Source organism: Kwoniella botswanensis, chromosome 2 (assembly GCF_036426115.1).
Source record: "Kwoniella botswanensis chromosome 2, complete sequence".
NCBI classification, from domain to species: domain Eukaryota; kingdom Fungi; phylum Basidiomycota; class Tremellomycetes; order Tremellales; family Cryptococcaceae; genus Kwoniella; species Kwoniella botswanensis.
The window spans coordinates 1,393,387-1,421,357 of record NC_088600.1 but is presented as its reverse complement, the minus strand read 5'-3'; the positions used below and the strand labels follow the sequence as shown (position 1 = coordinate 1,421,357).

The window sequence follows — 27,971 nt, the reverse complement described above, 5'->3', positions numbered from 1 at the left end:
GGTGAATGACGGGTACTCTTCTATTTTCCAATCTGATTCTTTAGCTACCAATGCTGGATACCGTATATCCAATTGCCCATTCAATTGCATTCATACAATATACACAAAGAGTCTATCTTCATCTATCATCTATAAGTCGTATCAACAAAACCATCAAATCAATATAAGAGAACAATATATACATACAACCATTCTAAACGCCTTCATCTAAATTCTCTATACCCCTCTTTGCCTAACTCTTCGAAACCCTTTTCACCCAACTGTCTCCTACCTTCTCCGCAATCCAACCAATCATCCAGATCCCTAAACTTCAAGTATTGATTCTTGATATTCACTTCATATTCCTTGTTAGAAGCTATAAGTCTAACTTCGATCTGTCGTTTAATTCGTTCTCGCATGATCATACCTGATTTACCTCTTTCTTTCATCGTACCTATACCCATATTTAACAATTCGCCATCTATATTTTCCATCCCCACTATCTCGATGGTAGTTTCAAGTGGGACTGCTAAACATGCTTTGGCTAAATCTTCTGCTAGACAGAGATAGGATGTCCAAGTGGGGTTGTAGTTCCTGGAAGAATAGAATGCTACTTGCCATAATGACTGTTTGTCCTCAGTCCGATACCCGTTTCCCTTTCCAGCTGAAGTTGAAGTTGAAGATGGGGAAGTGAGAAATACGATGGTAAGTTTCGATATGGATCCTAAAGTCTTCTTGTAATGGAATATGTTGTGATACCCTTCATAATCTTTCGAATCGTATGATCTTCCAGTAGGTAAGACGATTGTCAACTCGCTTAGACCTATGGGTAATCCACCGGAAGATTTGATCTTGGTCGAAACAGTATTGATATGACCCATCATGGGAGGACTAGCCAGAGCGGGAGAAGTAGTGGTGGGAGTCGGTGTATGTCTCGTCATCGTTGGAGTCAGACCCATTGGTGAGCTAGTCTCAATTGTCGTAGATGGGAAAGCTGTAGGTAAAACCACCAGAGGTGATCTAGCACCGATGATTATCAATCTTTCTAATTCCAATCCTTCCAATAACGGACAAGCTGATCCGAATCTTGGACAGAACAATAGATGATAATCGTATGCGTCTGCCAAGATGATTCGTAGGGTCGACAGCCGCGGCATAACTCCGCTGAGAGATACAGGTGGACAAGAAATTGGGGGGGTGATCAAAATAGGTGTAGTAGGGTTGGACCTTTTGCCAAATGAGAAAACCGATGATGAAGATGAATTTCTGGAATGTGATTGTGAGTGTGATAATATGGATAGCCTCTTGAGATTACCAAGATAATCTTCTGTTTCTTCCGAGTCGGAATCTTGACAATCCCCATCATCATCACCATGAGAATGTAGGGTGATAGTATCTGTATGTCTCAATAGACGATCTTTAAACCTCCTTCGACCAATTGATATCTTCCCAGTGGTATTTTCGTATAACAGTGTTGATCCTACCAATCTATCCCACATGTCTTTGGGTGATTCGAGAGTCAGATGTTGGTAGAGGATCGTTCCAGCCAGACTGAAAAATAACCTCGATACGGTCAAGCAGTTTAGGAGAACATCGTCAGAGCAGCAGGAGAGGATACGAATGATGACGTTTGTAGGGAGATGATGAGGGACGTAACGACGCTTGGTATATGCTAGAGCCATTGGTATGATCAGGGTACACAGTGAGCGGATACCGACCATCGCATCTGGAACAGTCAAATAAGGATGCTTAGTCACTCACATGATCGTCTCTCTAGACTCGCACTTGATTTCGGTCTGGGTAAGATTTCTGATAATCTACTCGAAGGTCTTGCTACTTTGTTTCCAAAACCAAACACTTCCTATGTCATCGTGACAAAGGGATAATCAGTATGTCATGAAGATCTGCATATCCTGAAATACCATCCATGCCCTCATATCAGATATGAGATGTGATGACAAGTGGACATCCTCCACTTGCCTATGCCGTAAATCCAAAACCAAAAGATAAAAGATAAACTTACAGCCAAATCAGCAAAACTCCTAGACTTCATCTTATGTGATTTACCGCTGTTATCTATCTTTTCTATCTCGTTCGATCTGGGCTGAGGATACGGTTGGAGTGATGCCGAAGAGGAAGAAGGAGTATCGTGGATTCTCTCCCAATGCATTAGAGGGCGGCGAGGGAATGAATCCATATTCATCGTATATATATGCTTTTCTCTCTTCCCTTCGTTCTCAATCTCAACCTGCCCTTGTCTATCCCCATCACCATCAAGAGTATCAGTCTGGTGTAGGTGCATGTTGCGGATGTTGAATGACGAAAATTTTCGACACCCGCTTGTTATTGCTCCTGGCTGTGTTTGATCGTTGGGTTCTGATCCAGGTGGTTCCAGAACATCTACATGATAATCTGTGAAAACAAGGGAGATAAGAGGAATAACAATTCTCGCAAGTTACCCTTTGTCTGATGGTGAATTCATCATCATTTAAATTGCAATTGTCTACGTCGATCCCCTTCCCATCCGGTATCCTTGTACCGCCGGGTATCATACGACATACGACATACGACATACGACATACGACATACGACGCACGGACCACCGACCCCCAAACACGACATCACATGAGAAATGCATATATACATAGGAGGTTGATCACAGGATACATAATTCATACAACAGAGGCATATCAAACCACCTCCCTCATACCTTATCGCTTCCCCTTGGACGTTTCATCCTCGCTCCTACTTGCACTCCTGAGCTATACCTTACATCTCGAGGTAACCACCATGTCCCTATGACACCTGTACACCTTATCTCTATCAAGTCTACTAATACTTGTACTTCCCCACCTGGTTTATCTGTCACGAGTCACACAGAGAGAGATAGATAGACTAGTATTCCGGTTCGATAGGATGTACGCTAGGTCCAGGTCCACTCCTCCACAGTTTCATTATCAACCATAACACCACGATGGCTCCCACGATATATGCGATGGTTCTATATTGGCGTAATGTAGAGGTGGACGCCATGGTTCGGGAGTGATGGCGCGAGGTGGAAAAGAGGGAGGAAGCGAAAGAGGTGAATGAGTTGGTCTAACGATGTCGGTCATTTGATTAGCGTGAGATATGGACGTGGTATGGTACATATAGAGAATGCAGGACTTGGAAATGGAATGATACGTACTGTTCTATCGAGCTGCAATTGCAAGATGATTAGCTATCGTCATCCACTCTCTGCCTTTGATTGTAGACGAAAGATGAAAACTCACCTGGTCATTCTGTCTATTCGCATCGTCTAAGATATCAATAGTCACCTATACGTTCATATCCTCAGCATCAGCAATATCCTTATACTACATAGTGATCCATGATTATGATGATGATGATCCACCGTCACTCCTACTAGATATGTTTATCGACCTGTACTCGTACCGCATATGAAGAGGAGGGCAGTAACGGTGCAGAGTCGACTCACAGATCTCAACGACTTGATCTTGCTATGCAACGAATTCAATTCCTCTTCATTCTGATTCTCGAGTGTCTGTTCGGCAGCACTATACATTTCATAGTGGTGTTAGCATTTGAGTTGCAAGCGTATGATCACGGATGGTACAACTCACCTTGGCATTTTGATCGATCAAGGTGACGTTGACGATCGAGGAGCAGGTCAACGTGTTTGAGGAGAGAATTGTGACGGTGTTCTTTGTATTGCTGCTGGCACCAAATGACCTGCTCCTGATATTGAAGATGTCTATGTAGGTATTTGTTACGATGAGTGATAAAGCCAAGAATTGCGGGAAGAGAAGTATTGCTCATAGATTGTCAACGACGATTGAAGCTTAAACTGACACGCGACATCTCTCGTTTTACAGTGGCAGCTGATGCACAGTAGCTTATTTCTTTGGTGGGTATCCCCAGATGTCCAGACAGCTCGTTGGATATTTATAATCATCATGATATGCATATGTATGTACAAGTCACCTGCATTTACGTCTCCTGCTGTATCAGCATCACCAAACCTACACCACCTAACAAAGCATATTTCAATTGAGGGAAATCGTTCTGTGGATATATGAGAGATGGTCAGCTTCATATAACCTTCATGTGGTCATCCTTTTTGTTGAACTTTTAGCTGACTTACCATAGCTATGGTCACATAACCTATATAAGGTAAGAACCTAAGACGTCAATTGGTGGATCAGTCCACATACTCTTTGACCTTGCTATGGACTCTCGTAAACAAGTAAACGTACCCTCTAACTTTCCCAATGATATGCTTCCTCTCTATCCATTCTATACCGTTATACAACGTTATATCGTCTCCCGGGTTATTATCCCCTTTGGTCAAGAGAAGTTGAGTGGTGTTGCTGAACCATACTGATGAGTTGCATGTCGCTCTGAAAGTGAAGCTTAATGGACGACTCACGAAATATGGGATTCTATCACTCGGTGGACTATCGGTATATCTGCGCCGGGACTGTGGAAGAGGAAGCATTAGCATCTGAACACCAGCTGCAGCAAGATGGACAAAGTATAAGGAGTAGCGAGTAAACTTTGCTCATTGTTTCACCATGAATGTTGATATAATTAATCAGAAGGAGTGGATATATGAATCTGCCCAAAAAGCAAATTTGACATGATGTCCCAAAAACTGGAAGGGATTAGAAACGGAGTTAGAAGACATAACTCACATCTTGTAGACCGTTATATCCCCAATTTCATACGGTACATCGGCAGGATTCGTCAAGAACAATATATCTCCTCGGTAGAAAGCAGGTTCCATCGATCCGCTATTATCACACACGCACACCGCCACTTTACGTTAGCTGTCATCTTCATCTCTGTCACAGGATTGAGGGGAACATACGAAAGTACGACCACTATAGGTGATTCTGAATTTGTGACGAGACATAGTCCCTTCCACATCATGAGACCGGATGAGATGACCGTCAAGAGGTTGAGCGCTTGGAATAGGAGCTGCGTGTGGTGTAGAGCATCATGACACGCAGGAAATTGAAGAGGATGGCAGGCAGATTAGAGTTTGTCATCTCATTCCCCCCTTACTGTCATGTTATCTTTCAAAAAGACTATCAACTCACCCCTTGGACTCCCAATGTCCTCAGACGGGCTATCTCGTTTGAGAACATCTTGAACAGGGTATCAATTAGGAATCTCCACCAGGCAGTGTAAATTTGTCACTTTGGATATCTGGGCTGGCCGTTAGAGGGGTATTGATGTAGGTCTAGGTATAGACCAAGGAGTCGGACTGTACTACCAAGTGATATATTGCTCTGGTATGCATGGATTCAATGAACTCAATCGTCCATCCACGTCTCCGACGTACGAGCACTGTCAACAGACGTGTTCCTGATAACAGCCACGTGGGATCTGGCTCTTATCTATACCACACGTGAGAAATCCACGTCACTCGGATTCGATATCTTGACTGACTCATAGCCTGCTTGACTCACGTTCAAACGCTTCAACTTTAACTATCTAACCTTTCAATTCCTTCTCCTTCTCTCCCTCACCATCATCCCTTATCCTACCTCCCACTTTATGCGTCTTGCACACAGACTGTACAAGGCCATACCACCTTCATCCTCCTTTTCATCCAAAATCAAACAAACAGCTGCTATAGCAAAGGACAAAATGTCGTTAACACCCGACCAAACCTCCAAGACTCAATCGGGAGCCATGACCCCCGGTGCGATCGCAACGGAACTATCCAAACTCGACTTACCTGCTCCGAGCGGTCTCAAGCTAACTCTCCCGGCTGATCCTAAATCCCCCTTAAGTGCTGGAGCCGGAGCTGGACCCAATAGCGCTTTATCCGCTGGCGGCAATTCTCTCTTTTCTCCCGTAGGAACGGATGATACAGGTGATATCTCTGGACCTGAACCGGAGGCTTTGACTGTAGCAAGGAGAAAAGCAAGATCTGAAAGCGTCTCTGAACAATTATCTACTACGTTGTCGGAAATGAAATTACCTCAACCTGAAAGGATCTTCGGTCCATCAGACGATCAGAACGCCCAAGATCAGGGCTCAGAGAAGAAACAGGGTGTATCACCTGAAGAATGGGATAAAGTGAAATTGGATGATGAAGTTCCTGAAGCTGTTAAAGAACCTAAGAGGATGACTCACAGTAGACATACTTCCAGAGCGTGAGTTCAAACCCTCTTTGAACAGTTTAACATTTTAACTGGATTATGATAAGAAAGAGACTAACAGATGTTGATTTGTTGACTTAGCGACGCAGCCGTTCCAAGGACACCTACGATCAAAGAGGATCCCGAACCTTCTTCATCTTCTCATGCTGTGGCTAAGGAACAGAAAGTCACGCCGTTCGATGTGGAAGGTGAAGTGGATGCGGATGGTAAAGATCTCGGAATGTGAGTTGAGTCTGGAACTTGTATTCTAAGGCGAGAAGACTTGTCAACTCGTCAATCAAGGCGGCGATGTCAACCCCTTGGTGTCACATGTGTATCTCGCAACCAATCATGCTGATTGGTTATCTCCTCTATCCTACATCTATAGCGATTACGATAAACTCACGAAACGTTTCGGAGCATCTTTGATTTCTCAGGAATTATTAGATAGATTCGAGAGATTGACAGGTCAAAAACCTCATCCCTTATTAAGGAGAGGCACTTTCTATTCCCACCGGTAAGTCACATCTACTGATTTTCCCAACTCTTCGATTGCCTAACGTGTGGCTGTAAGCTGATCAAGCTGACGACCACTTACCTGTCCTTGGTGTAGTGATTTCAACTTGATACTTGATCGATACGAGAAAGGACAACCGTTCTATCTGTACACCGGTAGAGGTCCATCGAGCGATTCGATGCATATGGGTCATTTGATTCCCTTCATGTTCACTGCGTGAGTTCAGCTGACATCTGCTATCGACTGTTGATCGGAAGCTGATGCTACACTATTATAGCTACTTGCAGAGAGTGTTCAACGTTCCTCTTGTGATTCAAGTAACAGGTAGGTAACACACTTCGCGCGGCTACCTATCATCCAGTATGAGCTGATCATATCACTCATTATAGACGACGAAAAATACCTTCTCGAACGAGATATCAAGAAACAAGCTGAACTCATGAAGAAGATCAAAGGAAAGAAACCTCTCGATCTGTTGCGACATTACAAAAAGATGGGTCAAGATAATATCAAAGATATCATCGCTTGTGGTTTCATACCGGAGAAGACGTTCATCTTTTCCGATTTGGCTAATGTTGGGTGAGTCAGGGGAACCTTTTGGCAAAATGATACCTCTCTCATTTGAGGTAGAGATGATACGCTTCTAGTCGTGCATCCACTGCTCTGGCTGGGTTGTCGTCAGCTAACATACCTGATTGTCTTCTCAGCGGTGCCTTCTACGAGAATGTAGTACTTATGGCTAAAACCATCACCCAAAGTCAAAGCAGAAACGTATTCGGTTTCACTGACTCGTAAGCTGGGTGGAGATGCTGATTGCGTCGTGTATTGACTGACGTTTATGACATAGCGACAACATCGGAATGTTCCATTTCGCAGCTGTCCAAGCTACACCATCCTTCTCCAACTCCTTCCCTCAGATCTTCGGTGCTCGAGACGATATCCCAGCTTTGATCCCTTGTGCCATTGACCAGGATCCTTATGTGAGCTCTTTTGTCAGAATTATCGGTTCATCGATAGACCTCATGGCTGACAATGAGTAACTCGTTTAGTTCCTACTCACAAGAGACGCAGCCGATAAGTTGCATTACAAGAAACCAGCATTACTCCACTCCAAATTCCTTCCCGCTCTCCAAGGAGCCGGTACCAAGATGTCCGCCTCCAAGGAGAACACCGCCATCTTCATGACCGATGATCCCAAGAAGATCGCCAAGAAGATCAAATCCCACGCTTTCTCTGGTGGTGGTGCTACTCAGGAGGAACATAGGTCGAAGGGAGGTAATCCCGATGTGGATATCGCTTATCAGTATTTGAGTTTCTTTGAGGACAGTGATGAGAAGATGGAGAAATTGGCCAAGGTATGTCGAGATCCACGCAAACATATCAAACCAACTCGGTTGAGTGTAAAAATAAGAAAAATAAGGCAATGTTAATCGCTTTGGTCACATGGAACAGGAATACCGAGCTGGTACTTTGAGTACATCAGAGATGAAAGCTGCCTGTATTGAGAAATTGCAAGAGGTCGTTGCTGAGTTCCAAAAGGTGAGTCAGAGTGTATTCATGATCATCATGGGTCATAATAGCGTCAGATATGGCATTGAGCTGACATGTATACCAACAATGTAGAACCGAGCAGAAGTGACCGATGAGAAACTCGCCTACTTCCAAGATCCAACGAGGAAGATTGATCCTCGACCTAAACCCAAGGAAGCTGCTATAGCTGCACCTGGTGCGTAGGCGTTTGTGGTACCGCATTGCCAGAAGCATAAGAAGAAGATAAGTTAGATATAGATTGGTGTACATACATTCAGTCCGATATATGTAGATTCATACTCATACGATAATCTGATGCAGAAGTACATAGAGTGCCACAGTGAAGCTAATTCCGGTGTTGCCACGTGTCCGTGAGGTGTCTATGACACAACCACCTGTCGACCCAGCACATACGCGTTCAACCATCTCTTCTATTGCTGAAATAAATCATCATATATCTCACATCTGAAATCAAGAGTCACTATAATCATCTCTATCAGGTGTGAACTCCCTTATAACAGGCTCGGCTGAGATAAGTACATAGGTAGATAGATACACAGTCCCCCCCCCCCCTCACCATTCACCCCTGTTCCGATAATCCCTCCCTCATACAAAATGTCAGAACCCGATCGACCAACTTTCGATATCGCTGTTCCCTCGACCGATCCAGAGAAGAAGGATCAGGACAAACCCAAGGCCAATGGGGATATCAAGGGGAAAGGTAAAGAAGATGGTAGTAAGGAAGATGATGTTTCGGATATGGTTAGTGAAGATTCCCATTTCCTGAGCTGCTTGCTATGTTTTGTGGACGTATCAGCTGATTACTTCATATGGTAATAGAGCGAAGAGGATTTGCAGCTGAAAGCAGAGTTGGAGATGTTAGTCCAGAGATTGAAGGTGAGTTACATTTGACCTTTGAGTTTCAATCAGATCTTAACTCTAGTCAAATCCGTGGACTTGATAGCTGATCTTGATTTTCCGGTTTGATCTCTGATGAGTAGGAACCCGACACCAACCTTTATTTACCAGCTTTAGAATCCCTTCGAACGTTGATAAGAACATCCACGAGCTCAATGACATCTGTACCTAAACCTTTGAAATTCCTCAGACCTTTCTACGAAGAGATGGGCAAAATCAGAGATTCGTGGGACGAGGGGTTGAAGGAGCAAAGGGTGAGCGAATGTCTTTCTCATCAAATACATTATCCTACCTACGTCCCTCCGTGTGATGGGTTATGAAAGGTTCTTTGTACAATGACATGAATTAGGGAAGAATCGTGCTTTGATTATCAAAACATATATGCTGACAAACCTACATAGTCTCTCCTCGCTTCCATCCTCTCCGTGCTAGCTATGACCTACTCCGATACCGGTAAACGGGAAACTCTCTTTTACAGATTATTATCTGAATCGACCGAAGCTCCTGGGTTATGGGGACATGAATACGTACGACATCTAGCAGCAGAATTAGGTGAAGAGTACAATTCGAATTACGCTAGTGAAGTAGATGCGGACTTGGGAGGTGTAGAAAAGCCAGAAGGTCTTAAATATACGACTGAGCAGCTGAAAGCTTTATCGTTGGAATTGGTCACCTTCTTCCTCAAACATAATGCTGAAGCGGATGCGGTCGATATCCTTTTGGAGTTGGAAAATATCCAGGAGATAGTGGAGTTGACGGATGATAAGAATTTCGAAAGGGTTTGTAGGTATATGGTCAGGTGAGTTATCAACTGTCCTGGAACATTCAATCATTACTGATAAGCTGACGAAATATACGTTCTATTCCAGCTGTGTGCCTCTTCTTGTCCCACCAGATGACTCGGCTTTCCTGGAGACTGCTTCCAAAATATACGCTAAATACGATCGATATCCTGAAGCTATCGCACTTGCTGTCAGGCTCAACAGTCCCTCCCTTATCCGACAATACTTTGAAGCGCCTAAAAACCCGTAAGCCAACCAATATTCTGTCTTTGTGTTAAGGATAGCTAACCAATATTCACAGGGTCATGAAAAAACAACTTGCCTACTTCCTTGCTCGAGCGCAAATACCCCTTCATTGGGTTCACACCGCCGAAGGTACCGAGTCAGAAGAGGAGGAACAGCCACCCACTCAGGAAGAAGACGTCCTGGATTGCTTAGGCAATGTGAAGCTCTCCACTCACTTTAGGAATTTCGGTAAAGCTGTCGGCGTAGAAGAACCTAGAGCGCTAGAAGATATATACAAATCACACTTAGAACCCAATCGAACAACCCAAACTGCGGATTCAGCACGACAGAACCTCGCTTCTACATTTGTTAACGCTTTCGTCAATGCTGGTTTCGGTAACGAAAAACTCATGGTTAACGCTGCAGAAGGTCAGAGCTGGATTTACAAGAATAAAGACCACGGTATGATGTCAGCTACTGCATCGGTCGGTTTGAGTTTATTATGGGATACCGAATCTGGTATAGATCATATTGATAAATACACCTACTCACCTGAAGAGCACATCAAAGCTGGTGCGCTGTTAGCTACCGGTATCTTCCATGCTGGAATTAGAACAGAATCCGATCTAGCCTACGCTTTACTGGAAGAACATGTGGATAGTAAGAGTTTATCCCTGAAACTTAGCGCGATCAATGGTTTAGGTATAGCATATGCTGGATCGGGTAGAAAGGACATAGCAGAGAAATTGTTACCTCACGTCGCGGATGAAACCAACACTATGGAAGTTGCTGCTATGGCCGCTCTGGCTCTCGGTTTCGTGTTTGTTGGTTCCGGAGATGGTGAAATTGCAAGTGCAATATTACAGACTATGATGGAGAGGGAAGAAAGTCAATTAGCATCCGAATGGACTGTCTTCATCTGCTTAGGATTGGGTTTGATCTTCTTAGGTGAGCTTTGATACTGGGTAGTGTCCCAGACGTTATAGCTGACCTATCAACCTACTCGTAGCTACTCAAGAAGATTCAGAGCCTACCGTCGCTACTCTCAAAGTCATCGAACACCCAATGGCGTCCATCGCCGAAACCATCGTTGACGTCTGCGCTTATGCCGGTACCGGAAATGTCCTGAAGGTACAACAGATGTTACATTTGTGTGCTGAACATGCCGATAAAGCCAAGAAGGAAACGTCGGATGGTGATGCTGCACCCGTAGCTGCTGAGGGAGAAGGTCCAGCCGCTGCTGCAGTGGCCGACGCCGAAGGGGATGTCAACATGTCTGGGGAAACAACCGCTCAACCTGTTACCGCTCCTACCGGTGGTGAAGCTGGTGCCTCCGCTGCAGCTGGTGGTGAGAGTGAAGGTGAAGATAAAGATAAGGAAGAAAAGGATAAAGTGGATTCGCTCAAATATCAAGCCTTCGCTACTATCGGTATAGCATTGATTGCGATGGGTGAAGATGTCGGTGCTGAGATGGCCTTGAGGCAATTCCAGCATTTGGTGAGTCCAGCTAGCCATCTATAACCGATGGATGTGAGATGATGACAGCTGATTGATTGTACAATATAGATGACATACGGTGATCCCGTAATTCGAAAATCCGTTCCACTCGCTCTTGGTCTCATATCAGCATCCAACCCCCAACTCTCCATCCTTGATACCCTCTCGAAATACTCGCATGACTCCGATTTGGACGTAGCTATAAACGCTATCTTCGCGATGGGATTGGTAGGAGCCGGAACGAATAACGCGAGATTGGCTCAGATGTTGAGAGGCTTAGCTACTTACTATGCTAAGGAACCAGACTGTTTCTTCATGGTCAGGATCGCTCAGGTGGGTTTGGATTGTTCCCTCTTGACCTTATATCAGAGCCGGCCAAGGACTCATTTTCGTTTGAATGAGATAGGGTCTCGTACATATGGGTAAAGGTACGATAGGTATCAACCCTTACTTTAACGATGGACAGGTGATGAGCAGGACGGCCGTTGCGGGATTATTAGCTACAATAGTATCTTTTACAGATGCTAGGAAGTGTGAGTAACTCAGCGACTCCGGTTGTCGTTGTAAGAAAGTCGGCTGACTCGATTGTGCTTCTCAGTCGTGCTGAACAAACACCACTGGCAATTGTATTGGTTAGTCACAGCGATGTACCCTCAATTCTTGATCACCCTGGACGAAGAGTTGGAAGAGAAACCTGTGACTGTCCGAGTGGGTCAGGCGGTCAATACTATTGGTTTGGCTGGAACGAGGCATGGTATCAGTGGGGTGAGTGCTCGAGCCCTTTGGTCTTCGTTGAATCCGAATTCTATGGCATGATACTGATTCTATATCTTATTTGTTCAGTTCCAAACTCATCAATCTCCTGTGCGAATCGGTACGGGCGAAAGAGCAGAGCTGGGTACAAATGAATTCTTCCCTTATCAATCTGTCTTGGAAGGTTTAGTCATTCTCAAAAAGTGAGTTTACAATAGATTACAGTTATATCTTCCTTCATCGATCGTTCTTGTCTTTCATCTGTGATCGAAAACAAAACCTGATATCGTATACCCTGCCTTGCTTAGGAACGAACAATACGATGCTGAAGACGCACAGAATTAAGTAGATGTATAGAAGATGAATGGCGTAAGGTTAGCATGATAAACATAATGAAAAGATTCCTTTTCCCCCCGTTCTCCCAGCATATCATCAATAAAACCTTTTGTAGACAGATAAGACATGCAAAACAATTGCTAAACTGTAGTAGTGTCATGGACTGAACTCTCCATACTGTGTATGCAATCACACCAACTTGTCTAGCTATTATCTGATCTACATTATTTCATGTAAGTCGTTTGACGAATCTGTATCCTATCAGCATCTTTTGACCTTCTGCAGAAGGTGAGCATTCCAACTCGTTCTGTTGTCCATCGCCATTCATCCCGATCATGGAGTCGCCGCAAGGATTTGATCCTTCATTTCGACAATCATCGATCCTTTTGAAAATAATTTCATACATCCTTGTCCATATAGCAGATCATCCCAACTGAGGTCACCGTCCTTGTGGCTATCTCCTTCTACTCCATTTACCTTTTGGTCAGCTTGAAAGATATCTTTCAACCTATCGTTCATTATGTATTCATCACTCTTATCGTTAGCAGCCATTTTGATGGAAATTCCCTTATCGGCTCTATCAGACAATAACACCTTAGCTAGATAATTAGATTCGAACTTTTTGGATAAACTTTCAGTACAATTTTCCCGATTCGTTCCTTTAAGTGAATACGGGAAAACCTCGATGACACTTTCACTTTCGACTGTACTATGTTTTCCATCTTCTGTGGTCGCCATGGTGGGAGTGATAGCAACGAGAGAAAGTATGTTAAGCATGGTCACTTTATGAGTATCATTCAATATCCCAGACTGGACGATGACCTTTTCGTCCATTTCACCTGTCCAACTGAGATTCATTGGTCCGACGTCCTTCTTCAGGCCATGTTGATTGTGGAATATGGAGTTGAGGCGAAATTTGCCAGTTCGTAAGTTGGTTATGGGGGATGAGTGTGTGGGTGTTAAAGGTGGATTTAAGGCTGGTGACATGGTTCATTACTCGACTAGGTGTTAAACCGGGAACGTGATCTATCTATCTACTCGCTCCAGAGAGTATCCACTAGAGAAAATATTCGGAGGTATAAGGTTACGATACATATAGGTAAAATCAAGCTTTGCACAGTAAGTTGTATATATCCATATATGATGTAATCGGTCTTCAGACGTATAAAGGAGATACAGTGTGATGCTCCATTTATATGTCATAGAGTCATCTCCTCTAGCTGATATCGAGTCTTATAAGGATCCGCCCCTTCCTCGCCTTCACAGCTTATACGAGTTTGACATGACATGAGATTCATAAAATACGAGTACCACATACAGAATTCTGCGCCCAAATCAAGTGTTGTCAAATAACCGATCCCGAGGACCGCCTATTCTACCATTCTTATATAGGGGTTTATCATGATGTATCAAGCTGACGTTATCAGCTCAGCCATCTAAAGCAGAAAGGAAGAACGGTCATATGGGAATGTAGACGAGAAGAACGAACGAAATATATGGGGAAATGACTGATAATGGTACATCTTCGAGTCTACGCTGCGGTAGGAGTGTCACATCAGCTTCATGCTTCAGCGAGTAATCAGACACTTAGAGCACCCGAAGACTCTTTGATATTTTACTCGAAACTTTAACGAGGTGAAAATGGGACGAATCACTTACGATCATTTCGAATTAAGCCAAACTCTAACTTCATCCGGTTCCAATTCACCTTCCCAATCATTATTTCTCAAATATTCTTTCATTCCCACCCATCGTATGGTGTTCCATCTTTCTTGCGCTTTCGCCAATTCGACGTCCAGATTTGTCTTGAGATCCTCCTCGGTGTACTTGCCATTTTGTACTGGCCCGTGTCTTCTGGCTCTTGATTGTACCTCGGCGAACATACCCTGTCTGACCTCATTGGCGAACAGATTTTGATTATACTGCTTATCGAGGTAGACTGATCCAACGGTGTAAGGATGGATGGAGCCAAAGTTGATGATATTGATCTCGATGTTGGTCGGGAAAGATAACAGAAAATTCCCAAATGACCAATATTCGTTGGTGAACCTACCGCTCCCATATTTTTGCTTGTTAGGATTCAGATGGTGCCGTCCTAGAGTCCAGTAATGATCATCATCTTTGGTGAAGAACATCCAGTTTACTTTCTTCAAAGGTAAATCGGACCAATTTGGGAAACCACCTACAGAAGGGTCAGGTAGATAGTAGATAGGTGGACAGATGAAAGTGATTTCTTCCAGGTTGTCGTAGACGCTTTTAGGAAAACCTAAAGGATAGGCAGTGATACTAGTCATATTCGCACCATCTATCACTAATTTCTTGGGGGTCGGAGTTATACGTTTCAGAAGGGAACATTCTTGTTGTTTTCGTTTTGGCGGGTGTACGATTGGGTCTTTATGCAAGATCGGTCCGGTGGAATCAATAGTCAGACATAAAGTTAATACTTCCAATTCTGGGAAGGATAGCTTCTTGCTTCTACCAATACCGCACAAAATCGAAGAGTCGTGTGCATCGACCGTGACGTATCTGGCACATTTGAGTGATTTCTTCTTGCGAGTGGTTGGTTTCTCCCTACCATTGACGGTCAGTCTGTCCAGGGAGTGATCCGCTCTAGAATCCCTTTCGGGGATGGACGAAATTCCGATTCGAGAGTAAAGAATAGGCGAGGCGATTTGCGAGAACGATCTGGACACTCGACAGCATATAGCCAGAGCTGAACGATGGATGTAAAGAAGATGGGTGAATATCCTGCGAAGCACGGCGACGGGGAAAGGCGAGCCGAAATTGTCTGGACATTCAAGTTGAATCTGGACTTTTCTTTTCTATGAGGATCGGATCACGTCAGCTCGAGAGATATCGATTTGGATCGCTACATCTGCATCGGCAGGGAAAGAGCTAATGCAAGCGGAGGAACATCAAAGTCTCACTGTCATTCTGGGGAGAGCTGCCAGAATCGCCGAAAAGGCGGTATATCGCGGGAAGCTTGGTGTACTCGGGATAAAGATCGAAGGAATAGGAAGATGAAGGAAAATGGAGAAAGAAGAAGCGGAGATGTTGCAATGTTGGAATGATCTTGAATGAATTGATCATTGTCTTTCTATATATGCAGTACACACACACACACAAACCCAGTCTACCATGCCGATCAGTTGATGGTACTGTACGTATACTGAGCCGCACAGACCACTTCGGATCAGAAACGGTCTAATCCATGTGAATTAGAGTTGATCATTTGTGGCACATGAAAACCATCGATTTCTTTATTGACGGAATGTGAAGGGATTGTTTTTCACGCCTTGTGTCCAGATGAAATGAGGAGAAGAAGAAAACTGCAATCCTATATAAGCAATGTATGTGGTTTACAGGTCACAATAAACCGAGATTCGACTGTTCTGCACATTCCAAATGTTCCAATTAATCTGGACTGCCTACTCATTCGAGGTGATTATCAATGTTGTCATCAATACCTTTTGAAGTATTGCCGCACCGATTCAGGGACCAAATCGATCCTGTAGCTCTGTTTGGTCAGTGATCAGATCGATGGAGACACGAAACGGCAATAGACCTACGTACAGCAGCTAAAACAGTCATTTTCATCACTACCGCAGCTGGTGAGTTCCTCTTCAGAATCTCTTGTCGCTTGCTCCCCAGTCAAGCGTCTTCTTATACCTGTGGCGATCGGTTCCGAGCCTTCGGGCTCGGTGACAAGGGTGATATGACCAGCGAGGGCAATGATGGTGTCCTTCATATTCCGAGTGTTCACTCCACAGTCGGTCCTGGATTTACCGTATAACTTGAACGTTTCTTCAAGTTCAGAATCTTGATCCTTGGTGTACTCAGGTAGAACACCCAATTCAGTCAGATACTCCTCATCCATTAAACCTACAATCACCTCCGGATCATAAGGAACCGCTTTAACAGAATCACCTAGTTGTTCGCTATAGTCCGATAAGTAATCGGTGTATCCCTCTTTGGTCATCGTAGACTTATCTTGATATCCCCATTTATCGACAAAGAACTTTTTCTTCTCAGCAGCTTCCTCGGGACTGAGGGTGGTCTTGAACTTCAGGAACAGGTCTGTGGTGAAGTTCTTGCTGAACAATCGCTCGTCATTGAGCGTATCAAAGAATTGAGTAGCATCGACGCTGCTTGCGAGCTCATGTACAAATCTACCGCCTGGATGACCGGTACTCGCCAATTCGGATAGGAAAGGTGGCTCTATCGCACAGGCTGTCGCTGCGTTCTTGGTATAACAGTCAGTTGGCATGTTGCTTGCTTGAAGTCTACCGAGGAATTCTCGACATGCACTGATATTGTAAAAGTTGTTTCTTGCATCTTCTGCCGGGACAATCTTTCCATCGTTGAAAAGCATACCACCTTGAAAGATTACTTTCTCAACCTGGTCGGTAAACTTCGTGGCAGTTTCAGGATCAGTCAACAGGCTGTTGACAGTCTGATGACCAGTAGTGATTGCCATTTTGATCTTTCTTCCTTGCGCTTTTGCTTCATCGCAGATTCGAGAAAATCCTGTGATGTAATCATCGGGTTCGATATCCGACTTTTTGGAGTTACGAATATCGGTATCGATCTGGTGAAATCTCTGCCATTTGGTAATAGGGTCCTTGCTCGTCATGGTAGCTGCTCTCTTCTTAGTACGCGCCAGTCTATCTTTATCGTGATCGTTTGGATCAAACTCTTCTGTCCCGTACCATACAGGGACGTCAGGTAATCCGAGACTTCTCATAAAACCCTCCATGATAGACGCGTTGTGCTTCCTGTGTAGACCGGTGATCGTTATCCCTTTCAAATCGACAATACCCATTGTCGCGAGAGATGCAATGTTCATTCCCGCCACAAGATCATCATGATCCGACATCTTGTCGTCGCCAGCATCGGTATGCCAGGTCACCCAGTCAGGAGCTAGTCCCCTCGCCGAACGCTTTTGGGAAACGTTGCCGAGTTTATCGATGATCGATCGGTAATGGGGTTGAAGGGCTTTCCCATCGTGGGTAAATATTCGGTTAGAGCCGTTGATATTTCCGCTGCAGTACAGTATCAAAAATATCAATCGTCGGCTTTCCCTACAGGTCAAGGACATCCCACACTTACGAGCTCGTGGACATTTTTCAAATGATTGAGGAAAAGTATACTCAGGAAGGACGTATAGGTGTGCTGTATGTGATGGATAAAGGGGTAAAAGAACTGCGATAGAGCCCAGGGCCTTTTTATATCCTCTTTCTGCCGCTTGATTGGAGAAGCGATGAGTCGGTCAAAGGGTGTAACGAACAAGATCCGTTGAGCTGTGCCCCCTTTCAGCATCGTCACAGGACCTCGACGCGTAAGTACGTCATATCCTTTCCCTTGGTCATTCCAAACTTCTTCTGTCCAGCTCATGATACGAAGCACACATCTTGCTATTTTTCGTTGGCTATCACCTGTAGAAGTAGACTTAGGGGTGGCGTTTGAAAAGTCTAAACAAAGGAGCTGAGAGGGCATCCTTTTTGAGTTCTCCCTCAATGTGGCAGCTTTTGAAATCCGGAACGTGTCCTCGGAATGTCAAACATTGCAGAAGCCCAAACATCTCGATGAGACAGTGGGTATCAGAGCCCCCACTGGTTTGAGACTCACTGAAACAGGCGAATCTCCTCGACCCATCTGATACCATCTTTGCTACACTTCAGCTATGCTTCTTACCTTATGTTTCATGATTGTGAGACTCGTTACAAGTGGAGGGCAAGGATGAATTCGCAAACTCCGATTCCAAGGTAGATACGAGTTATGCATACCTTCATCCAAGCATGATGTGTTATATATCAGGTAAGAGCACTTGGGAGGAAGTCTCTGGAGATGTATCGACTGGACTCAAAGTCTTTTCAGCGAGTTTCCGACCCAGAATTGACTCGTTCCCTCTGTCTGACCTGTTTCAGTTCAGAGGATACACTCTATCTTTGTTATCGCTTCGGCGATACAAGTCGCTGAAACAATAACATTAACCTCTTGTTACCTATGAATGGTTGGATAGGTGGTCAAGTGCTCTGGGCTCTTCTTGTGGGCCACATACTTGCCTGCTCACCTCGACTCATGTTCCTATCAAAGAATGACGAAAGAGTCAGTATCACGCCGCATGTATGACAGATTGAAAGCTGCAGTGCCAATGAGGCTAAAATTGTTCATATCCATAGTCAGCATAGTAAATGCATGATAGATGGGTAGCATATACATATGAATATTGGAGTGTGCGATACAGCTCTCTGTCACAGAGACTCGTGTACTATATAAAATATCTTATTGAGTGATCAATCCTTTACTTTTCAATTCCTCTCCTCGATCAGCTAACAAAGAGTTTCCGCAGATAGGAGGTTAATATCTCTCTAATTTCTCCAGGTGTAAAAAGCAGATACTTACTGATGGTCCAAGTGAATCCAAGTCTCTTGTATCGGGCTGTGTTATCAATACACGTCAATCTATCGTTCTACAGGTAAGGAAAAAGTCGAATTGTTCCGATCACTCACCTAGATCGGCTCTGTAGTCATGTCCATCAGGAGAACCACCCTCGATAAGAAGGGCATCATGAGGTTGCGGTGGATTACTTCATGTGGGAGACAAACGGAACAGTCAGCGATGATAGATGGCGTAGAGACCAGTCGACCGTTCTCGGACTTACTCAATTCTGAAGTAAAGATGGGAAAATTGCTCATCTAACTCCCAAGGCACTTTGTAATCACCTAGATCAAAACTGCACCAAGACTTGCATGAGTGGTTAATTCCCTAGGCTAAAGCATTCAGTCAAATAACTCACTTGATCTCCTTGTGGTCGTATCTCCACAGATCACCCAGAGCAGCGAAGAAACCGATACTCTTGAGTGGACATTCGGGCGAAGTGGCATAATCGAGTAAATCTTGCATATATCCGCCTGGTGCTCTTAAACCGATCTCGAGAGCAGTCACATTGGGGTGGTGTGAGAATGCCTAGAAGAAGTATCTGACAAGTCAATATACCAATAGATCGGATACGGCACCCTTCAACGCAAGACATATGTACTGTACTGACCTTGATTGATTTCAAGGCTGGATGGGGAATCGCGTCAGCGGTTGATCCTCACCAGAGTACGGAAGCAGTCAGGACTACTGCTGTATCGAGGATACCCACGATCTTCAATCTGCCTTGTAGGCCAAGGCTCGTAGACCGGGATGTAAACGGGTTGACCAATCCTCTTGGCGTCCTGTGGAAGACGAAATATCGGTTTAACAAGAATTCAGTCAGCGATTTTGTAAAAGCAAACTCACCTGCCACCAAGCTTCTTCCTCCAGTTCCTGAGGATGTCCATACATATGTACAAATACTTTCCAAACGCACCATTCTGTGGTGTCAAGTCATGTATATCAGTAACGAATACGATGACTCGAAGGCCAGGCCTTGGGAGCACAAAAAGGAAAGGCTTGCTCACCGAGGGCAGGTACCCCAGCGGCGTTCTTCCTATCTTTCATGATTTCGTACATGATCGGCATAGCCTCTTTACATTTGCTGTGAATGAGAGAACCGTCAGCTCATCCATCTTGGTTACGGTTTAAGTCTATAGTAGTGAGCTCATTACTAGGGCAAATAATTTCTAGCCTCGTTTCATCCGGATCAGAACGACCGTGTTGTTCACTCACATATCCATGAATAGGACGATATCAAGCTTCTCTTCCTCAATCAAGTCAAGCCTAGGTACAAACATGGGCACTCGTTGGACATCGTACCACGGTGCAGATTTAGAAAGACTCACAGTGATTTGAAGTCTAAAACCCCCTTGTCACTGCATATCGCAAAGCCAGTGTCAGTCTACATCTACCTCACTATATTCTGACCGATAGTATTTACCATATCTCGCCATGTTCCTCTTTCAACTTCAGATCCTCAATACACCCTTTCCAAGGTGTCTGCTCAATCAAGGGACTATATCCCTTACCAGTGAAAGGAGAATAGCCATCTGTAACGAAACAGTGAGAACACCCAGTGATTTCTCATTGAAACGAAGGAATGTGGCAGACTCACCTGATCTGCCCATGTATTCAGCAATGTTCGTGACTCGTCCTAGAGTCGGATCATGGAACAGCACTATATCCCACCCAATTGTGAGATGAACAAGTCAATGTTTATTGCGATTGGAAATGAAACTGGTGGTGAGAGGGATATGTACCTGGTACACCATCTGAAGTCAATCTGATATCTATTTCAACACAGATCATACCATGTTCGACAGCTCTCTTAATCGAAGTTCGACTCTGTAAATCATAATATACAGATAAGCTTCTCAGTATGGCTGTACAGTACAAGTGGCAGTGAATAAATTATGTACATCGACTATCGAACACTTACGTTTTCTGGTACACCATCCCATCTGAATCCTCGATGAGCGGATAACAGGAAATCACCTTTTTTGGGATACTTGATTCTCTGTATGAACTGCCTGACGTCCCTTTGGTCCTGAGGATTATCAATTTGGTCGGTCTTTGTTGGATGTGCTCAAATTAGAGTTTCGTCTTTGTATATGGTACTAAGTGTAAGAATGAGGATATGTTTCGCATCGTCTGACCCAAAGCCTATATATTCAGACGGCTTGATACCGACTTGAAGACGTCTGAAGATAGATCTTACACAAACTTGAACATACCTAAGGATCCTTTCATGGTCTTCTTCAACCTTCCTTTTGGCAGTTTGACTCCCTCAAAGGAAAGTCATTATCGGATGATCTTCTGGTTTCTGATGATCGACATCGTCATCTTACTCACAATAATTTGCGATCATTGTCCTCTGTCGCTGAGAATCTCATGGGATTTGTCCAGCTCAGCGATATGTAATATGATCGGAACATGCAGTGTCTTCGTTTGATCTGAAAAGTGGTGTGTGTAATGCATGTTCATGTGAAGTAGTAATTCTGTAAATCAAGTCTAATCAAAATACAACAAGTGTGTTTCTTCATGTAAATAAGATATACTGTATGTAAACAAAGTTATATGCGTTAAATTACGTGCGAGGGGTAGATGTATGACAAATGAGGAGGGTTGAGTGAATCATGATGATTTCTATTTATAAAGATGGGAATGGTACGGTTAAGTTTTAGTAATCCCTTCCACCCCGACCGCCAAAACTACCACCTTTACTTCCTCTGTCACCATACCCACCACCTCCACTTCGGTTAGAGAATCCACCTGAACCTGATCGATCCCCTCCTCCAAACAAATTCCCACTTCTTACTCTAGGTTCCGAATGAGCTCCATCTCTCGATCCACCAAACCCACCACCACCACCGGTTGAACGGGATTTGTTCATGCCGAATCCACCTCTTGACCTATTACCGAACCCACCACCGCCACCTCCTGATCTCCTATTGCTTCCCAGACCCAGCTTCTGTAAGAAGCCAGGGGAGAGGTACGGTGGTTCTTGTAACCCTGCAGCTTCCACTGACCAATCTTTCAACCCTTGTAAGATCTCATGGGGGTTTACGTCAAGTTGATCCGATTTGCCCATATAATAACCTATCATCGACGTGAATACCTCTTCGATAGCCTCAGAGTCTAAAGAAGGCAATAGTTGAGTGATAGCTTCGTTGATTCCAGCCAATTTATCGGCGTACTCTTCATCCGCATTTCTAGCTAACGCATGTACTTCCGCCGATAAATCTCTGGTTGGAACAGGTTTGATAGGAATCTTGTGTAATCGATTGATAAATCCTTCCTCGAATGGTAATAATACCAAATCACCTCTTCCTCCCTCTTTACCACCTCTACCAGTTCTTCCTACTCTGTGAATATACTGTTCAGAACTGGCGGGTATACCCACTTGGATAACCCTGGTCACTCCGGGATAATCTACTCCTCGCGCTGAAACGTCCGAAGTGATCAATACACTGGGTTTGGTATCTCTTCTATACCTTTCTGACGCTCTCGATCGTTGATTCTGATCTAATCTCGAATGAATCTCATAGACGTTGATATCCTTTGGTAACGATTCTTTCAATTCTCGTACAAGGGTCGCAGTCAACATGGTGAGTTTAGTAGTGTTCAGGAATACGATAACTTTGCTGTGAGGATTGAGGAGTTGATCGTGAGCGATAAGTCGGAGGATATGCGGTATTTGATCTGCTGCCGAGGGAACAATAGTGTAGTGTTGAGGGATATGAAGGTGGACATTCGATTCATTCTTGGGCACACAGTCAATCACTTTATGTCCCGGTTTCAAAGATTTCCTGGCGATCGCTGCGATTTCTCGAGATACAGTAGCGGAGAATAGGAAAGTTTGACGTTCTTTCGGTAGGTGGGATATAATATGGTTTAAATCTTGTGAGAAACCCATATCCAACAAAGTATCAGCTTCATCCAAGATCAATAGATCGGTAAATTCAACGGCTGATTTGACTTCTTCTTCAGATAAGAGATCCTTCAATCTTCCAGGAGTGGCAACGACGATGTCTTTTCTACCTCTCTTCCAATCTTTCAACTGTCGATGCCTCGACTCTCCACCGACAAGTAGCCTGACCTGCATCTCTTTGTGCCATGTACATAGCTTCAAAGCTTCGTTGGCGATTTGAGTGGCCAATTCTCGAGTGGGAGAGATAATCAAGGTACCAACGTGAGATCGGGTGATCGCTCGCTCATTTCTACCCTGTGCGGCTCTGTCAGGTAAGGTACCATCTGGATAGGGTGTCTTGATGAGCTCATTGACCTTGTTAATACGTGCGTCGATAGCTGGAACGAGGAAGGCCTATAACGAGCAAAGTGAGGAGATCAGCCTTCGTGCTTGGCAGACCTAACTTGCGTCTGCGGGTAGCAGATGATGCCGTTCTAATCTTGTACCAGCATGCAAATCGATATGTATGATTTTTTTTGCTTCTGGGAAAACGGTGACAGCCCAGCTACTCACAATGGTTTTACCCGTACCAGTCTTAGCTTTCACCAATAAGTCTTCTCTTTCCTTCCCTGCCTCCGACGTCTGTTCCTCAATTACCACTCCTTCAGCTTCGGCAGCTTCCCTAGCAGGTCCTCTGAGCTTCCCGCCACCTAACGAAGGCATCAGACCTAATACTCTCTTCTGCACTTCAGACATGGCTTTAAGTTGGAACGGCTTGAATGTCAACGCTTTGAGTGTATCGTGATCTATTTTGCCCTTGAGAGATTCGAAAGGCACCAGTTCAACAGAGGGGCCAGTCTTTGAGTCGACACCACTTGTACTGTTTAGGGTTGAGGTGGAAGATGATCGGTCGGTCAAGGATGGAGCGAAGAAACCGTCTTCTTCTGTTGACGGCGAGGTAGAAGCGGAGGATGAAGGTGTAGCAGTTGAGGTGGATGTGGAAGGGGAAGATTGAGATTGGATGGGTTCAGTGACAAAGAAATCATCGTCATGTTTGGGTTGAGCAGCAGCTGAGTATCCTCGGGATTGTAGTAAAGCTGTATCACATGCCATCTATTAGCTTTAACACCCATCGTATGCTGGAAAATGTGTAGATTTGACTAACATTGTAAGCTCTGAGTAGTACTCAGACAAGAGACACATTTGGAAACTGGCGTAGGTCTCAGGACGGTCCTTGAGGCAAGGACGGATCTACGTGAAAACGCTGATCCTAAGGCCATCGAGGTTCTGGCGAGAGATGATCGAGGCAGCATGTTGAGAGACGATATCGTTGCGGGCCGACAATGAGTAGACGGCGATTGAAGGTTATGTTCCGATCTGCCTATTTCCTGTTCTCAATGACAGACACTCTCTTGCTTGGGTTGATACAGATGATGTATGAACAGAGGATACAAACATTCTAGGCCATATTGTTTTCGAAATATCCAAATTCTCGAAATCTCAAAAATCGCAAAAACAAACGGCCGATCAAAGCAGTTCAATTTTTGAAAAGTGCATTTGTCACATTTTATCCCAAAGACAGTATGAGGGATCAGAAACGCATAGATATGCGAATTATCAATGCGATGCAATACTTTCTTTCCTCTATGCTGTTCTCATGGAATTCAGATGCATACAGCAAAGTGTCATAGCCGTGTGAATTCCTCAGTCCTAAGGCTCCCAGTAGGCTCGAAAAAATATCCCTCCTTCAACATGATGCATACATAACATGTAGTTGAACATTGATAGGTATTTGATTCACACATCGCTGTATTATAAAGCTATATCGAGGTCTGATTGTTGAGTATGTACGAGATCCGAGACATCATTATGCGGACATTCAATTTCCATATCCCACCTATAGATGATTTGACTTTTGCGTTTCCCCCCTTGTTAAAAGGCAGATCACGCTTCATCAATCCTTTCGAGATTATCCATCTCGTTCTCACCCACTTCCTTGTTATGTTGATTGACACTCTTTCGTCTGAAAAGCCAAGTCGTCAAGGTGATTGTGATGATGTTGACTGCGATCCAAGCTAGCAGTATACCTAGATTTTCAGCGATATCATTCTTGGTATCGAAGATGATCTGTTATGCATGAACTATATCAGTACATGATGCTCAGCAATAACTTGGAGATGGAAACTCACTGTTCGGACGACTCTTGAGGCATTGTAGAATGGCATGGCCACACCGTATCTGTATATCCAAGGTTGCAATTCGTGAGGAAGAGATACGACTCTGTGTGCATGAAGCGTCAGCTTTTTACTCCGTACTCCAAAGCACAGCACAGAATTGTATACTCACGATACATTAGCGATAATCAAGGGCAATAAGAAGAACGCGATGAATCTCGGGCCAAGGATAGTGATCATGAATTCGGTTGATAAGCCCACAGCACCCATACCGAGGAAGAGGGTGAACCACCATAAGAAGAATCCTCCAGCATAGGTGAAGTGAGCGCCGAAGTGGATCTTGAACGGTAAATTGACCATGGCGAAGAAGAACGAAATGACAAAGTAGAGACATAGTGGAGCGACAATTCGATAAATCAGGTATGCCCTGGTAGTTAAGAAGGGCGCGATGATTTCCCTAACGGCATTGTTCGACATGGTGATGATGAAAGAGAAAATCAACATGTAAATCAATCCGACTAAAGTGATTGCCTGAGCGACAGGTTGATTGTACGGTCGTAAGTTGAACAAAGTATACCACACGGGGTTGGACACGGTAGTAGGAGCGGCAGCAAGGGCGTTTATAGCTGTAGCATTGTTGGCATTTGCTTGAAGACTAGATGAACAAAGGATTATGTCAGAAGAAAGCCTTTGCGATAATATTTAGCTAAGGTCACTCACTATTGTGCAGCAGACCTAGCATTGTATTGACCTAAGATCCCCCCGAGAGCCTGTTGCATATAAGGTAACAGATAACTGTTTACGGCAGTTTCCATCCTAGCCTGAGCGTAAAAGACATCAATAGCCGAAGATCCATTGTAGCTGGCATTTCCATTCAATCTGGCTTGGTTGAGATCTGTCGTCGCACCGGTATTGATAACTATCGATGCCCATGCTCCTTCGTTCACTATATCATCTTCGATCGAAGCGATATCAGGGAACTCAGATGGGGAGGTGATAAAGTATCGGAGATTCGTTTGTGCCAACTGGAGAAAGAACATCAGCAAGGTGAGTCTATTTTTAGAACTTCACCAGGATCGATAAAAGATAAGATACAAAATGGGGGTAATATAACGTATGGGTGATCGACAACGTAAAGGCATGATATTGAGGAATGTTTGAACAGTGAGATAGAAATAATATCCATAAGCCAGATATAAAGGAGCAAACGAAACTCACCAAGCCTTGGGTGACAGCCTGACCAATCTCACCGCCATCTCTATCAATGATCCTCACCGTCAGTTTATCGGTATATCTATTAGATTTCCATAACGATCCCCAATAGAACGGCAAGGTCATCCACATGACTAAGATGGTAATTACGACAGTACCAATGATCATTTTGAAAGCTAATTTTCTGAACATTGCTATTTCAGGTGAGAAGACTACAAATTACATATATCAGCAATCTTAATCTCAACCTCGGTATGCAAGAAGTTAGGACTATCGGTTATTGTACTCACAAGAATATTTGAATTTCTCCAATTTCTTCTGTCCATCTTCAGGTTTAATCATACCCGCCGCAATAGCTTTGGCGGGTCCTACATTGTTGGCTACTTGTGCTTCGGGCATCTTCTTGTTATGGGCATCACGACTCTCATACACCCTCAACGGCGTGAATCCATCTTTATCTCTTTGAGATGAAGTTGATAATTTACGTGAATTGAAAGTCCTCGTGGGTGAATTGCTAAGATTGGCCGTCTTCTCATTATCATTGGTAGTCGTGGTCGTTGGACCATTGACATTTCGTAGAGGTTGATCTTCTGGTGCACTCGGTCCGAAATTCGGTTTGTTGATTGCGGAAGGGGAGGGTGGTGAGGATGTCATGGTGGGTGTCTTCGACACGGTGTGTATAGACGTGTTATTCGATAGATAATTAGGATCTGACATTGGTCAAGTTGATCTTGTTGTTATCGATTATAGCTCGTCAAGATAAGATGGTAGTATTTGAGTATTAATTTGATGATCTGCTGGGTTGAATGATGAGACAAGTATCAGTCAAGTAAACCTATCCTTTATATATCCAGAGGTTATACATGATGCTCGAAGGATGTAAAGAAAATGACTCAACGACTTACTAATGAATGATAAATCAAGTTGGGGTCCGAGGTGACTATCCTATTGACGTGCTACTCCGACGCCGAACCTTGGGATCTTTCGTATTGTATAGGACAAGGACAGATGCCGACGACAGATGTAATGCTCAGTGATCACTAATCAAGAAAAATCACTCATATGCACATGCTACAACACTGATATATATTCATCTCGAGTACTGTATACGAGCAAGGGAAGGAAGGGGACAGGGAGAGGAGCTCGGTTTCTTTGTTTGTGTTGCTTTGCCCGAACTGAGCTGATTACTAATTTTGTACTGCAGATCCTCGGTTATGTTACCCTTGCCGTAAAAAGCGGTCAGCGGATCACCGAACAAAGGTCAAAATACCGCAAATCGTAACCTGTAAATCGCGATACCCGGCCGGCGGTAATGACCGACTAAGAGCGTAACTGTACTGTATACAGTAGACTGAGTTGGCAGATCATGAAGACAGATCTCAGATCTCAGATAACGTACGAGATGACTCAGACTCAGTCAGAAACGGAAACGAAAACATGAGATGCATTTTTTTTCAGTTCTGTTCAACAAGCAAAAGCATAGTTTGGGAAGTTGTAAAGAAAGATACGAGATACGCAGCTATATATCAAATTCCGCTCTTTCATTAGTCTACCTTCTTTCCT

General features: G+C 44.1%; 11 protein-coding genes across 11 annotated transcripts; 2 read left to right on the top strand and 9 right to left on the bottom strand.

The window, feature by feature from the left end:
* Positions 1-203: 203 nt before the first annotated feature.
* L199_007425 (uncharacterized protein) lies at positions 204-2,182 on the bottom strand (the record flags this gene model as incomplete). Its single annotated transcript, XM_064893115.1, has 3 exons — positions 204-1,651; positions 1,741-1,840; positions 2,003-2,182. The coding sequence occupies 3 exons, from the start codon at positions 2,180-2,182 to the stop codon at positions 204-206; spliced, it is 1,728 nt and encodes a 575-aa protein (XP_064749187.1).
* A 692-nt stretch (positions 2,183-2,874) lies between these two features.
* Positions 2,875-3,610, bottom strand: L199_007424 (uncharacterized protein; the record flags this gene model as incomplete). The annotated part of the gene is made up of 4 exons (XM_064893114.1): positions 2,875-3,075; positions 3,252-3,296; positions 3,458-3,536; positions 3,603-3,610. 4 exons carry the CDS (start codon positions 3,608-3,610, stop codon positions 2,875-2,877), a joined length of 333 nt encoding a protein of 110 aa, XP_064749186.1.
* Positions 3,611-3,969: 359 nt separating this feature from the next.
* On the bottom strand, positions 3,970-5,129 carry L199_007423 (signal peptidase I; the record flags this gene model as incomplete). The annotated part of the gene is made up of 7 exons (XM_064893113.1): positions 3,970-4,044; positions 4,124-4,160; positions 4,236-4,349; positions 4,409-4,459; positions 4,674-4,772; positions 4,850-4,959; positions 5,082-5,129. 7 exons carry the CDS (start codon positions 5,127-5,129, stop codon positions 3,970-3,972), a joined length of 534 nt encoding a protein of 177 aa, XP_064749185.1.
* A 505-nt stretch (positions 5,130-5,634) lies between these two features.
* On the top strand, positions 5,635-8,382 carry L199_007422 (tryptophan-tRNA ligase; the record flags this gene model as incomplete). The annotated part of the gene is made up of 11 exons (XM_064893112.1): positions 5,635-6,146; positions 6,234-6,374; positions 6,520-6,648; positions 6,745-6,864; positions 6,926-6,972; positions 7,038-7,227; positions 7,356-7,439; positions 7,496-7,628; positions 7,698-8,003; positions 8,101-8,187; positions 8,272-8,382. 11 exons carry the CDS (start codon positions 5,635-5,637, stop codon positions 8,380-8,382), a joined length of 1,860 nt encoding a protein of 619 aa, XP_064749184.1.
* Positions 8,383-8,793: 411 nt separating this feature from the next.
* Positions 8,794-12,698, top strand: L199_007421 (uncharacterized protein; the record flags this gene model as incomplete). Its single annotated transcript, XM_064893111.1, has 12 exons — positions 8,794-8,940; positions 9,019-9,075; positions 9,180-9,350; positions 9,498-9,895; positions 9,966-10,124; positions 10,180-11,051; positions 11,113-11,600; positions 11,670-11,933; positions 12,007-12,133; positions 12,199-12,365; positions 12,444-12,556; positions 12,662-12,698. 12 exons carry the CDS (start codon positions 8,794-8,796, stop codon positions 12,696-12,698), a joined length of 3,000 nt encoding a protein of 999 aa, XP_064749183.1.
* A 324-nt stretch (positions 12,699-13,022) lies between these two features.
* Positions 13,023-13,676, bottom strand: L199_007420 (uncharacterized protein; the record flags this gene model as incomplete). The annotated part of the gene is made up of 1 exon (XM_064893110.1): positions 13,023-13,676. One exon carries the CDS (start codon positions 13,674-13,676, stop codon positions 13,023-13,025), a length of 654 nt encoding a protein of 217 aa, XP_064749182.1.
* A 674-nt stretch (positions 13,677-14,350) lies between these two features.
* L199_007419 (uncharacterized protein) lies at positions 14,351-15,622 on the bottom strand (the record flags this gene model as incomplete). Its single annotated transcript, XM_064893109.1, has 2 exons — positions 14,351-15,511; positions 15,617-15,622. 2 exons carry the CDS (start codon positions 15,620-15,622, stop codon positions 14,351-14,353), a joined length of 1,167 nt encoding a protein of 388 aa, XP_064749181.1.
* A 632-nt stretch (positions 15,623-16,254) lies between these two features.
* On the bottom strand, positions 16,255-17,812 carry L199_007418 (uncharacterized protein; the record flags this gene model as incomplete). The annotated part of the gene is made up of 2 exons (XM_064893108.1): positions 16,255-17,731; positions 17,799-17,812. 2 exons carry the CDS (start codon positions 17,810-17,812, stop codon positions 16,255-16,257), a joined length of 1,491 nt encoding a protein of 496 aa, XP_064749180.1.
* Positions 17,813-18,974: 1,162 nt separating this feature from the next.
* L199_007417 (uncharacterized protein) lies at positions 18,975-21,480 on the bottom strand (the record flags this gene model as incomplete). Its single annotated transcript, XM_064893107.1, has 16 exons — positions 18,975-19,021; positions 19,095-19,130; positions 19,202-19,278; positions 19,354-19,425; positions 19,489-19,658; positions 19,741-19,757; positions 19,840-19,912; positions 19,977-20,050; positions 20,138-20,214; positions 20,346-20,396; positions 20,459-20,488; positions 20,554-20,662; positions 20,728-20,790; positions 20,873-20,957; positions 21,052-21,197; positions 21,465-21,480. 16 exons carry the CDS (start codon positions 21,478-21,480, stop codon positions 18,975-18,977), a joined length of 1,143 nt encoding a protein of 380 aa, XP_064749179.1.
* Positions 21,481-21,792: 312 nt separating this feature from the next.
* Positions 21,793-24,335, bottom strand: L199_007416 (uncharacterized protein; the record flags this gene model as incomplete). Its single annotated transcript, XM_064893106.1, has 3 exons — positions 21,793-23,436; positions 23,596-24,119; positions 24,188-24,335. The coding sequence occupies 3 exons, from the start codon at positions 24,333-24,335 to the stop codon at positions 21,793-21,795; spliced, it is 2,316 nt and encodes a 771-aa protein (XP_064749178.1).
* Positions 24,336-24,966: 631 nt separating this feature from the next.
* On the bottom strand, positions 24,967-27,062 carry L199_007415 (uncharacterized protein; the record flags this gene model as incomplete). Its single annotated transcript, XM_064893105.1, has 6 exons — positions 24,967-25,149; positions 25,212-25,302; positions 25,369-25,851; positions 25,917-26,221; positions 26,415-26,620; positions 26,699-27,062. The coding sequence occupies 6 exons, from the start codon at positions 27,060-27,062 to the stop codon at positions 24,967-24,969; spliced, it is 1,632 nt and encodes a 543-aa protein (XP_064749177.1).
* Between the last annotated feature and the right edge of the window lie 909 nt (positions 27,063-27,971).